The 14,427-nt window shown below is 33.8% G+C and overlaps 1 protein-coding gene across 2 annotated transcripts; it reads left to right on the top strand.

Moving 5' to 3' along the window:
• Window positions 1-1,391: 1,391 nt before the first annotated feature.
• LOC132057292 (uncharacterized) lies at window positions 1,392-13,210 on the top strand. 2 transcript variants are annotated; one of them, XM_059449829.1, is made up of 3 exons: window positions 1,392-1,543; window positions 1,708-1,928; window positions 12,810-13,210. In XM_059449829.1, exons 1-3 carry the CDS (start codon window positions 1,456-1,458, stop codon window positions 12,846-12,848), a joined length of 348 nt encoding a protein of 115 aa, XP_059305812.1. In that variant the 5' UTR covers window positions 1,392-1,455; the 3' UTR covers window positions 12,849-13,210. The 2 variants fall into 2 exon arrangements, with proteins under 2 accessions (XP_059305812.1, XP_059305811.1); XM_059449828.1 differs by lacking the exon at window positions 12,810-13,210 and having other exon boundaries at window positions 1,708-2,228.
• Window positions 13,211-14,427: the final 1,217 nt, after the last annotated feature.

The following is a 14,427-nucleotide window of genomic DNA, read 5'->3' as shown; positions in this document are numbered from 1 at the left end:
CACTTTACATTCTTCATACATTCTTCATACTAAAATTTATATATATATATATATATATATATATGAATGATATATATACAATAGAAAAATCTAACTTTTTAACAAATTTGACGGGAGGGTATTTTTGATCCAAAATAAGTTTGATATATATATATATATATATATATATATATATATATATATATATACATTTTTTTGATTTTTTCAACTCAATTTTGATTGTGGGCCTTTTTCCAAAAAATAGAGGGGTATTTTTGACCCTTTTCCCTATATTTAACTTGTGATACCACATTATATCCTTTATCATAATCCTTCAATATTGGACGAAGACAATCCTTTTTTTTGGGAAAATTTCTTAAACCTACATATATATATATATATATATATATATATATATATATATATATATATATTATATTTATAAACTTGAAAATGACAGTTTTTCTTATTTACAAAACATAACGATATGTTACGAAACATGACTTTAAGCCTTTCATATATTTTTTGTTTTTTTTTATTTTTTTCCGAAAATATATATATTTTTTATTTATTTTTTTGCTCAAAGGCTTAAAAAATACCTCAAATTTTTGTGTATGAAAATATCATGAAAAAAATGTATGAAATGTGTATGTATGAGTTTGTTCGAAATTTTTTAATATAATTTTCATACACAAAATTGTGAATGAAAACTTTAAGCCTTGAATATTATATGAAAGTTGTTACAATGTTATTGTAGTTGTATTAATTTTCCAGAAACCTAATATGAATATTATATACGAAAAATGTGAACGAAATTCTAAGTCTTGAACGAGATATACACATTTCATACCATTCTCATGCATAAAATTTTGAGTGTAATGTTTAAGCCTTGATCGAGATATACACACTTCATACATTCTTCATACATAAAATTTGAGCGAACTTTTTAAGCCTTGAGTAAGATATATACTTTTCATACACAAAAATTTGAGCGATTATTTTAAGTCTTGAATGTTGTATCAAAGTTGTATACAATGTATATATATATATATATTGTATATATATATATATATTTTACATGTTTGAAATCTAATATAAAGAATTTAGCTTAAATAATGAACTTTATACACAAAAATGTGAATGAAAATGTCGAGATCTCTATTTTAACGGGAAAATCTACCAATGCAAGGAGATGTCAATTCAAGGAAAAATCAACCTAGACTAGAAAAAAATGGTTTCTGTCATCGACCGACTAGTTGTCAATTCTCGACTAGGCGATTCAAGGATGTCAATTCGAAGGAAAATGGACCGGCAAGGAGGGTGTCAATTCAAAGGAAAATCGCCGGAGGGAAAATCGGCCGTAAGGAAAATCGACCGGTGCAAGGAGGTGTCAATTCAAGGAAAATCTTCCTCCTCCCGCATCCTTAGGGCACGCCATACCCCTGACGGTATATATGCCGAGAGGGGTGCACCAGGATGCAGACGCAAAAGAAGAAAAGTTATGAAAAAGTGTCGTCCCACTTGCGAGTGCAATTGCCTAACTTGCAAGTGCTTGGAGTTTTAGGTACGTTTTGTTTCGTAGATTTTTTTTTTTTTTTTTTAGGTGTTTTCAAGTTTGCTAGTTCCCCTTTCTATTAGTTTTATTGTAAGTTTTGAGGAGTGTCTGGTGATTTGTGTTACTAGCTGTTATATGGGCATTAGTACTTAAATTTTTCTTGGGTGTTGAAGAGCTGAACAGAAGAGGAAAAAAACACAAGAGAAGTTCACGGTATCGTTCTAACAGAAATGAAGACAATGATGGAGATGATTCTGGATCGGATAATGATGATAATGATTCTGGATCGGATAATGATGACTTTCCTCCATCTAAATCGGCGGTGAATGAAGGAACGGAGCCAGAATTTGAGGTCTGGGGATTCGGAATTTTAAGACAGGACAACGACCATAAGGTAATGTATAACAACCAATGGCGTCTCAATAAAATTAATGGCCTAAAGCTAAATTTTAATCCGAGACCTTAAATATATACACATACATAAAAAAATAAAAAAAAAATCTAGTCTTGCTTTTTTGGTTTTTTAATAATTGTTGCCTTTACTTCACATAGTAACATTATTATTAATATTTATAATAGTGAGGATTAATTCAAGTTAATAAGATGTTAGTCATGTGTTTTAAATACATTACCTTAGATGTTGTTGTAAAAACTTTATTTAATAATATGAAGATTTTGAGTAATTTAGTTCAAAGTTCTAAAATATTTCTCTTGAAAAGTAGATAGTTTTTTCCCTTCTTTTATTACATAAATTTTGTACTTCTTTTTACAATCTTCAATATTGTCTAAGAAAAAATAAAATCATAAAATTCATCCGTAAAAATTTTGAGGCCTCAAAAGTTTGGGCGGCTAAAGCAAAGTTTTTACTAGCTTCACCCTTGAGCCACCCTGATAACAACCATCAAACTAACGAACAAGTATAAGTATTTATTATATTTTGAAAATCTAATTTTAGGTTGGGCTTTATGAAAGAAAACCATGAAAAAGAATGGTAGCAGCAAGTATCGGGGGAATTCAGTTTGCTTTTTGCTTATTGATTTGTCAATTTTATATATTGTTTTTAAAATATAAAGTGTTAAAAGAAATTCTGTATGATAGCAAAAAGGGAAAAAGTTACCCCCAAAGGAAAAGAATTGTATGAGTTCAATTTATACGTTCTTCTAATTTTAAAAAGTGAATTAAAAGACAATCTTACTTATTATAACTAAAAAACGAAAAAACATAGGCACTGATGGGGTTTCGAACCCACATCTCTAGAAAGAGAGCATCTCTAGCCTCTGCAGAATTAAGCACGTGCAAAAAGGCAGTTGCACGACTCAACCGGAGGGCAATGACGGGCACCCGGAGCTAACCTACCGAGCACCTCTCATCATACTCTCATAATCATATCTAGGTGAGCCACATGGCTAACTCATAATTACCATGCACCAATGACACAAATTCCATCGGACGAAGGCACCATTATGTAAACATCATTAACTATACCTATATATACACAAGCCAACAAGGCTATCAAAAGGATATACAAAATACAAACCGACAAGGCTGAGGGATATCTAGCTATACACATCTGTCTACGAGCCTCTACGAAGAGTATGTAATATCATAAAGACGGGATAGGACCCCGCCATGCCCATATATGTACACAAAAATAATAATACCAACTATTGCAGCTCCGGATCAATGGAGCACCTCTATGCAATCACAGATGAAGCAGCCTAAATGTCTGGTCTGTCTCCCTGTCTACCTGCGGGCATGAACGCAATGTCCACAAACAAAAGGACGTCAGTACGAATAATGTACTGAGTATGTAAGGCATGAATAGTAACATGATAAAAGCATGAGGAATAACATAAGAAAAGTGAATCATTTATACCTCATAATACCTCTTAAGACGTTCATTATGCTTACTTAACCTTTCTCTGAAGAAAACATTTCCTACATATACATATAATGATACCATACCCGACCATGTAGGTTCGGTGTCATCCATACCCGGCTATAACAAGGCTCGGTGTTTTCCATACCCAACTGCAGTGGTGTGCGTGCAATAGATATCATACCCGGCCATATAAGTTCGGTGTCACAACATAGCTATATACATATATGACATACATGAGTATCCAAAGGAAACATTACAACTTTATCGGGGTGACATAAGGTCGGTAAACACCCGATTACCATTATGGAATCACCATTATCATCATCATCATTATCATCATCACTATGAAGAGCTTTTACCAATCATATCTTAAGAATATTGAAAGTCATGAACTTCTAGCATTTCTAAGAATAGGACATTACAGATATCTTAGATGGATTTACAATAAGGAAATCATGCCTTTAGAAAGAAGGGTTAGCCTTACATACCTTTACGTCTTCTTAACTACTTAACGTTCTCCTCCAAAGTCCGCAAAATCTACATTCAAGAGGATTCATACTAAGGTTAAGTCTTGAAAACACTTCTAAGTTCAAACTAGTACAATTAACGAGCTAACGAAATTTGGGCAGCATTTCCCCTATTTTGTCAACTTCCACTATATCACAAAACAACTCCCAAACAACAATAACAACATTCACAATATCATAGTTAAGAAGTTAGATGCAATTTAATCTCAAATTTGTCCAAAATCCCTTTTCAAATTCATCTCATAGTCATCTTGTTCACTCCAACACTTTATGACTTCTCCACTTTAATTATTTTCCTTTCCAAGAGTTACTAAACCTTTATATCAACTCAATCATGTAAATAATAGGAAGAACATACCTTATTATAGAAGAACTTCACCTTCCCCAACTCCTTTCAAGACCAAGTTTATCACAACTTTGAAGAGAAGTAAGAACCATCACCCTCCATGGATTAGCTTTGGGGTTTTGATGTTGATCTTCTCTTTTGATGATATAGAAAGGTTTAGAACATTGGGGAACCTTCAAGAACTCTCTAGAAGTGTGGGGAAATAAGTGTGGGAAGTTAATGTGAAAAATGGGGTCTTTTGGGGTTTAAAAAGGTGTCCAATTCGCCCCACCGCTCCGTGTTGCGGTGAGTATGCGGCTCAGCATACTGAGTATGCGGCCGCATACTCCCTCCACAACATGGGGGTGGTGTTGGGTAGAAAGCTCACCCAAAATGGGGAGTTTGCAGCCAATATGCGGCCCAACATACTGAGTATGCGGCCACATATTGCCCTAATTTCTCTGGTTTTGCGAAAATGCGTTCTTTTCGATTCATTTGACCTCCAATCCTTATGGAACCTTCTTGGCACTTATATAAAACTTCATTAACCATCTGAGGGGCCCTATAGATCCACCCTCAAGGTAAATCTAAGCAATGTATAACTCAAACGATACGAAATCTTCCCAAAACATAACTCAAATTCCAATTTCTTCAACAAACTTACTTCCGCCGATTCATATGACTCCAAAACCTTAAGGTACGCACTTAAAGTTATCAAATACCCTGCTTAACCTTATAAGGACTTCATGTCCACTTTAGGCTTACGTTAGTTCACTCATAAGGCAGACGACACGAAATTTCCAAGGTGTAACACATATGCAATGGGGTTCACATGATTTTCACCGAACTTAGGTATGTATTCCAATTTCATAAACTCATAAAGGTAACACACAAAGAAAAGTTAAAAAAGGATAAAACCGCTGAGGCCATTTACTCCTAGATCTTACTTGTTATATTAAACATTTTTTCCCACTTCCCTTCATTGAACTCATATGACATTACGTGGTTTAAGCAAAAACAAATTCGTTCTGCTCAGAAACTTATACATGGACGGAAATGTAGAGAAACAAGCAGATACTACAAAAGCAAAGGGAAGTCATTAAGTGTTCTGATACCTTCATTTCCTAACTCAATTTGATATTCAAGTCCAAATGGGGCATTCAGAATTGGTTTTCCGTTTGCTGGTCAGTCAAGCAAGAAAAGAAAGACAAAATACTTCTCTTGGATGGTTACAAAAATTGAATACAAAAAGGAAACCTACATTTCTGTGCTGGATACAAGTAGAGGTGATTGCTTTCTTTAATATTGTTGCTTCAAAGTTAAGACTAATCAACATCCCCCAACTAGTCCCTGTCTTTTGAACCATACCTAATTTTCACAGCAACCAAACAAAGTGAAAATCCACTTCCAATCAACTTTCTTGATCCATTTCTGGGTGCAAAGACATGATCTTTTTTAGGTACATTCCAATGCTGGATACAAGTGAAGGCGGTTCCTTTTTTTCATTATTGTTCTTGTCTAAAATTAAGATTAGTCAACATCCTCAATTAATCCTTCTGTTTCTTGAACTATGCCCAATATTTTCAGCAACCAAACAAAGTGAAAATCCATTCCCAATCATTTCTTATCCATTTCTAGGTGCAAAGACAATAAGACATGATCTTTTTCAACACTGGACACAAGTAAAGGTGATTCCTTTTAATTTTCTTTAAATGTTATTGCTTATGATTAAAAAATTAATCAATATCCCAAACTAGTCCTTCTGTTTTTTTAACAACACCCAATTTTCCCAGCAAACAAACAAAGTGAAAACCCATTTCCAATCATCTTTTTAGATGCAAAGACATGATTATTTTTAAGGTACATCGAAAGGTTAAGGAAGAAAGAATACCTGAGTAATTCAGTTTCAGTGGAAGAGAAATGATAGTCAATAGTCCAAAGCCTTAAGTAAACAACTAATCCCATAACCATAACAAGACCAACTCCAATGAACATTTGCTTTCTCCCTTTTCCTATGTTTTCCTTCTTTTTCTCCAACATATGCATTTGGTGATTCTTAGGTTGTCACAAATGTAAACCAATTAGTTGACACCCCCATATTATATAGGGTGTGCGTTCGGTTCTTCGGTTCGATTTTATCAAACTTCGATTCAGCTATTTCGGTTTTGATTTTTTTGAAAGTGGACACCGAACACCGAACTAAACTAGTTCGGTTCAATTCTTTCGGTTTCGATTTTTTGAAGTTTGGTCCGATTTTTTAATTTTCGTTATTTATGTTCAGCCCTAAATTATTATAAATAGGTGGAAAAAAATGCTAGCTTACTTTAATTTGGGATTACTACTAAGTCAAGGGTGTTTAAGGTTTCGATAGTTTTTTTTGCACGGATGGACCTTCAAAGGCGCTGTTATTTAATTTTTTACCTTCACCTAAAAAAATGACCGAAAATATTTCGAGGTTTTGGATTCGAACCCTCGCTCACTAAAATAAAAAAAGACAATTTCACAACAAAGAGTTTCGTAGCAAAGTAGGCCTACTCGGGCAAAAGTCTGCCTTATAAGGCAGAAGTCTGCCTTATAAGGCAGAAGTTTGCCTTTATGCAAAATTTGTCTTTAAGGCAAAAGTCTGTCCTAAGACAGATATTTTTTTTTTTTTTTGGAAAAGAACATCAATATCCACTACACACAAAATAATTAGCCTTCCATGTCTCCCTTCCTTTTATATACTCAAAACTATTTACCCTTTCTACCTATTATAGTTTTTGTAGTTAATTATCTCTTTTAAAAAAAAAAAATTCTCTACTTATTATCTTTTTGTCTTCTTTTCTTTCTTTTCTCCTTTTTTTCTTTCTTAATTTTTTTTCTTTTTTCTCCACTTTTGTTGACTAATTTTTTTCAGATTATGTTATTCTTTATTTTTTTTCACCATATTTAATTTTAGCTCCTTTCTTTTTGTTTCCTATTTTCTATTTTTTTATTCTTTATTTCTTGTTCCTTTTTTATTTTATGTAATTCTTTTTTTTTCTCCATAATCTAATTTCATTCACTTTTTTCTCTTTTTCCTTTTCTCTGTAATCTAATTTCATTCATTTTTTTTGTTTCTTTTTTAATTTCTGGTAATATTCATTCAATTCTTTCTCCTTTTTTAACTTTATTTTTTTTTCAATTTTTTTTATTCTTTTCATAATCTTATTCTATACACCTTGTCACGACCCAACTAGAGGGTCATGACGGGTACCCGCTGCTAGCCCACCGAGCACCACCTTTCAGACTTATCATCGAACTCAACTTGAATATACCCCATTCTCAACACAAACTTATCATGAAACGATCTTCGAATGCCCCTTAAAACATACATGTACATAAGCCCACAAGGATATAAATGATAAACAGAGCATATACATTAAGAGATCACATAACATCTGCTACTCACACATGTATCTACGAGCCTCTAACCGGAGTACTGGAATCATAAGGACGGGACAGGACCCCGCCATGCCCCAAATATGTGCACAAAAGAATATACCAATAATCGAACTCCGAGTAAAGGAGTGCTCTTGATATTCTGCCGATAAAGCTCCTAAGTGTTTGTGCCTCCCTCCCTACCGCGGGCATGAACGGCGTCCGTAAAAAGAAAAGACGTCGGACGAACAATGTACTGAGTATGTAAGGCATCCATGGCAACATAATCAAGAAGCAATAGAGCATAAAACGAAGAGATAACACCGAATCGCTTTGCCTCTTGGGCGAAGTCATACATGCTAACTTTTATATTAAACAACATCATATCATATGTACATACATAAACTGCCCGACCATATAGGTACGGTGTGATCATCATTAGCCCGCGTCCGAGGTAACCATCTCACACCGCCCACTAGTGGTGTCTACCCGGCAAACTACTCACGGTGTAATTATCATCATAGCCGCCCACTACGCCCAGCGCAGTGGTGTCTGCCCAGCCAATTAGGCACAGTGTAATCATACACATACATAACATAAAGCATGCATGAGAGCTTAAGTAAAAGCTATAACTTTATCGGAGTGACGTAAGGTCGGGAACCTCCGATTATATTATGGATCAAACATCATCACTAGGTCTCACCTTGAAGGAACTAATATCATGAAGTGAGATGGCCAACAATAAATAACATCAAGGAAATTATGAAATAAGATCATTAAGCTCATAATAACATCAATTCATAAGCTTTGGAATCTCTAGAAGTAAAATCATCATCATTATCATAGAACATATCTTATCTCTTTCTCATAAAAAGCTCTTAAGACTCTGTAACTTTCAACTTTTGGGATGTAAAAAGGTCATGGAAATAAAATATAGAGAGGAAATCATAATATAGAAGTCATGCCTTTGAAAGAAAGGGGATAGCTTTAGCATACCTTTACGTCTCCTTAACGATTAAACATTCTTCTTCCAAGCTCACAACTCTACATTCAAGAGAATTCGTACTAAATTAGATCATTTAAACATGCTTGAGTCTAAACTAAAGCGACTACGAGCTAGCGAAAATTGGGCAGCATTTCTTTTGTTTCGACAACTTTCTCCATATACTATACAACTCCCAAACATCAATAGCAACACCCAAAATATCATACTCAATAGACTTCTTCAAGTTAAACATTGTTCAATCCCCAAAACTCCTTTTCAAAGTCATTCATAACCATAATTACAACACAACACCATATTCATTTACATATAATACTTCTTCAACATCCTTAGTATAATTCATAACAAGACTATACTCATAGTATACTAAGAATCATGACTCAAGTTAACTTACTACTCAAAATCTCATTATTTTCATATTTGAGCCTATATTCTATTTTCTTCTCTCATTCAAGTCATTCAACCACTCAAATACTTTTAATAACATGGAATGGATGTAAAACTCACCTTTGATCATATAGAAATTAAACGTGGATGAAGATACTTCACTTGAGAAAACCCCAACTTCAATAGCAAAAGGAATCTTGACTTCTACAAACCCTAGTGAGGCTCTTTGCACTTGATTCTCTTGATTCTTGGTGTTTAATCCTTGATCTCCCTTGGATTTGTGTGGATATGGTGTGTGGAATATTCTAAAGTTCTCAAGAAGTGTGGAGAATGTGGAAATGAAAAATAAGAACTTAGGTCATATATATATATATAGAAATAGAAAAATCTGGAAAAAAGTGACCCGATTGAGTTATACGGACACTTATACGGTCCGTATAACATTATACGATCCGTATAAGTGACCGTATAATACTACCAGGGACTGACCTTCTTTGTAAAGGTTATACGGACCCTTATACGGATCGTATAAAGTTATTACGGACCGTACAAGTGGTCGTATAACTCCACTTTTTCGAAATTATTCTCGTTCATTTGTTCGATCTCAAATCCTCACGGAACCTTCTTGGCACTTGTGTAATACTTCATCAACTATCTAAGGAGCCCTATAGCTTCTCCTCAAGACACTACTAAATAATCATTAGCTCGATAACAGTGAAACCTTCCCAAACATAACCTATATTTCACTTCCCTCGACGAACTTAATTTCTCCCGATTCATATAACTTCAAAATCTTGTTGTATACACCTTTAAAGCTATCAATGACCCTCCTTAAGGTCATATGGACTCCATGTTCACCTTAAGCTTGTGTTAGTCTATTCACAGCACAACACGAAATGTCCTAGGTGTAACACACCTTTTGGCTCCTTTATTTTGTTCATTTTTTGTTTTCTTTATATCAATAAAAAAAGAACAGATAAAGTATATTTGTTTATTATTTTTATTTTTTTCAATATCCCAAAAACGACTTATTCTAGCATATAGTATATCAAATCAGTGCCTGTTGAATATATTGTTGCAGTATACTATGATACTCACATCGTATATAGTTATACTGATAGACCCTGGATGAGCTAGGGCTCACCAATCAGCTGATATTGGAGATCTAGCGAGCAGATGCGTCGTCCTATAAATCGTTACCTGCATCATGAGATGCAGGCCCCGGGCAAAACAGACGTCAGTACATTTGAATTGCCTTGGTATGTAAAGCAACTGAAAGAAAGAACTGTAAGTACTGAAACTGATAACTCAAGTGAATAAAAGGGGGTGAAGATAAGAATACTTCATGTTCTGAAGAGTGAATCACTATAAGTGCACAAATCAGTGGCCTCGGCCAAGTAAGTGTATCAGTCTATGGCCTCAGCCAAGTATACGTATACATGAGACTGTGCCCTCGGGCAAAGTTACAAGTGTTCAATATTCAACGATATTATTAAGGAACCGAGATCACTGGAATAATGAACATCGCTAAACTGAGACATGTATTCAAGAACTGATTATAAGAACTTGAGCTTTAACTAGTTTATAGCATGCTGAGTATTCTAGACTAAGACTCATGGGTATCAAACACAAGTCTATATTGATTACGTAGTGAGCTCACAACATTCAGAACGAAATGCGAAACTAGAGAATAGATGTTTTGCAACTATTCAAGGAATTAAGCTTAGCTATGTTTCTGAGGCAAATCTGTAACGTTATAAAAGAACACTGCGTAGGGAGAGTCATTAACATTCCCAAACATAGAGAGTTATTCTTACATATCTTAACTTCCTACTCTTGAGAGTAATACAACGTTCGCCAGCCCTTTCAACTTTAATCTATAGCAATACAAGTCAAAGGGATTCCATATTAGCAATAATATCTATGCTTTGGTCATCTAAGCATTTTATCAAACACTTGGTGGACATAAAGCTCTACAATCTTCTTTAATGGTCCATGGATAATTTGCAGTTTTATAAGTATACTTTTATATGTTTTATATGGGTACCATGAGTGAAAACTAGAAATCATGATATAAATCCAGTAAAGCAAATGTAACAAGTTTATATGAGGTATAACGAGTGAAAACTAAAAATCATGACAATCCGGTAGAGTAGATGGAAAACATGTAAATGGAGTACCATGACAATACTGTAGAGTAGATGGAATACATGTAAATGGAGTACCATGAGTGAAAACAAGAAATCATTACAATCCAAAGGAGTTTGTAAGTTACCCAACAAGATAGCTAGGTTGAATATACCATGAAATCTTACCAATTTGTCATGACTTGCATGCCGCACTGTACCATCTCTCCCGCTCAAGTTAAGGTTATTTTAGTCCGATTTTTTTTGTTAGACTTAAAAAGGCTATTTATTCGGGAACAATTTTTAAATACCGGTGTGAAAGTAGCCTATCTGTACAAGTCACCCCTAGAACTATGGTGACATATCCGATCCAAACCTTAAAATTTGTTACCTGTCCTGTTTGAGTTAAATAAATTGTGAATCAAAGATTTACTGTGAAGCATGCAACATGCTACATAGTTGTTTCTGTAATTCATCTTCACTAGCCATTCATATTTATGTATGTATGAACCTTCAAAAGTGAAGAAAGCATTTAAATACAGTCATCCATATTTATAGATACTAGTCTTCGGTGTATCGGTACAAACTTTTTAAAATGATAAAATAATATTAAAATATATGTGATTAATAATATGGAATTTCAAAGGAAATAGACGAGATCAAACTGATGAATAGTGAGCCGATTCGACCAATTTGATGGTTGAAAATTGAATTATCGGGGAAAGACATGATTGCTTGTGCATTGGCCAATCACAATTTCAACATATAAGAATAATATAACACCTAATTAAACTTAAACAGTAGATTATCAATCTAACAGTCATTAATGATTATAAGTTGATCATATATACCACCATGAGAAAAGTAATTTAAAGAACATGCAAATTTGTAACTGAAAATGATCTGTACATCTCACAGAATATTATATGTTGTTATCAAACCATACAACAGAGGACAAAAAGAGATAGGGAGAGAAACATAAATGAATGATATGCAGTAATTAAATTATTTGTTAAGGTCTGAAGAACTATAAAGGCAAAATAAAAGAAAAGAAATAGTATGGGATCACAAATAGGACTTTAGAAGTTTAGAGGGTGTATCTTTCATGAATTTCTCTACAGTTCCTTTTATCATTTTGTTTATTCAGAAATTTAGAACTTTTACACATATGGCATAGCATAGCAAGCTAAAGCATCATCACCTATAAAATTAGCAAAATGTTCATAGGAAGTATCAGAAAAAGAAATCAATTTACCTAATTTTACACTTGTAAGTTGGTTTGCATGTTGTAAATGGTGAGCATATATGCCAAGCCAAATTCTAAGAAAAACACGGATTTTATTATTGGAAAAAAGATTATTCACTTGGACAATGATTTGATAGAAAGGAGAATTGCTCAATTGAAATTTGCTCAATTTTTAGTGTTTGAGCAAGATATAGCAGATAAATAAAGAATTAAAAAGGACTTACATGCATGGTTTATGTGGAGCGAGCAAATGATTAACTGGTATATGCCAATGTTACAATATTTGATAGAAATTTTCTTGCTCTTATAGTATATTTAGTGCACCAACTTGTGAATTAATGATTCATCAATACTATTATTATTTACGTTGATACATGTAGGAAGCTCAAAATTTCTTGATAAGTTCCAGGAAAAGATAATGCAACATCAACTGAAATTGGTTGTTCTATGGTACCTGAGCAACCAGAACAATCACGCACTTCTGGACATGTGCAAGCGTCCGTTGAGCATAATTTTGCAATAGACAGGGGACCACAATTGGGGCTATGAGGATGAAGATCTCGAGGTGGATTAAGCAGCAACGCTAGTTCAAGAGGAACATGAATCTCAGAATGTTGAGCTGATTAAAGTTTGTGATAGCCCATCAATGAAAATGGACGATGCTTCAAGAAAGAGAAAGAGAAAGAGAAAGATAGCGGGGGAAAATGAGACCAGCTGCCCTCATTGAACCAACTAGCTTGCATGACTTTGATTGGATCATGATAAGAAACCTCCTACTTTGCTAGCAAAAACGGGTTACCAAAAGAAGAAACTCAAGGTTAGCCTTGAAGATATCTGGAGAATTCTCGTGTAAGATATGTATTTTTACCCTTTAATTTGTTTGATGTAAGAAGCATCTAATCCAATTAGATATTCAAACCAACGAGGATGTGATGTAGCAATTACTCAAACATCAAAATCAAGTATTCAAAGCTATGTGATTAAGCCCCATTATTTCCAAACTTAAGCTGAAAAACGAAAAGAGAAAAAAAGGAGAACATATCCTTATAAACTGATTATCTTATCTTGTTTGTTTGAAATAAACATAGCATTTAATTGAAGTAATTTTGTCCAAACCTGTTAGTATTTTGTAAACCAGAATATATGAAGAAAACAATTAAACGAGAAAATCAGAATTGTTAATTAAATATCTGAGCCCACAGAATTCACCATGCATCCTTAAGGAATTAATCCCCTCACCGTACCTGAAGTTTTGGATTACTTCCTCTCAGGATAGAACGGATATACCTATTATTGGAGTAGCGGTACCTCAAACACCAATAACTTTGTCGAACTCAACAAACAGCGTAAATCAAACGATTCTATGATAATTTTTTGAAAAAAAAAATGTGGAGAACAGTTTTTGAGGGGAGAAAAATCAGAATTTTTAGTTTCTAAAATCAGAGGCAAGACAGATCTCATTCACACCTTTTAAAAAACGCAACAAAACCTTCACAATTTTTGTATGTAAATGGAAAAACAAATGGTAAGATATACTGTCGAATCCTTTTTTATCCTTTATACCCTGTTATGTGAGTAAAAGTTAGACAACACAACTTAGGCGAAAGATCAAGAAAATCGACTAGTAGCTATTCCTATGGATAATCATAAATTCTTTAAACTGTCAGGGAATGTATTGTTTGAAGTAGTTCTACATGACTTGTACAACGTTCGTTTTTGGTATAAACCTGCTTAATTAATATGATCTCCGTATAATTGATACATCATTTGGCATCTGATATTAAACTTAGGATAACTTAAACCTTACATAAGTGTGCCATTTTTTTTTTTTTTACAGAAAGTTAGATATTGTATTACTAATTTTCCTATAACTTATAATTATTCCTCTCTTTCTGTATTCCAAATTGATAAAAGAGATTTTGATTTTCGAGGATCAGTCCTGGGATTTGCCAGTGGTTATGAGATTGTAATGGGGTTGCTTCTATTTGCTTCAGTTGT

This window comes from Lycium ferocissimum, chromosome 5 (genome assembly GCF_029784015.1).
Source record: "Lycium ferocissimum isolate CSIRO_LF1 chromosome 5, AGI_CSIRO_Lferr_CH_V1, whole genome shotgun sequence".
NCBI lineage: Eukaryota > Viridiplantae > Streptophyta > Magnoliopsida > Solanales > Solanaceae > Lycium > Lycium ferocissimum.
The sequence above is the reverse complement of the archived record's forward strand: the minus strand, read 5'-3'. Positions and strand labels throughout refer to the sequence as shown.

Bases quoted from the DNA above. Each gene is read 5' to 3' on its own strand.
- LOC132057292 (XM_059449828.1), top strand. From the start codon at position 1,456: ATGCAGACGCAAAAGAAGAAAAGTTATGAAAAAGTGTCGTCCCACTTG. The intron at 1,544-1,707 runs GTACGTTTTGTT...TGGGTGTTGAAG, and splicing joins GCAAGTGCTTGGAGTTTTAG to AGCTGAACAGAAGAGGAAAA.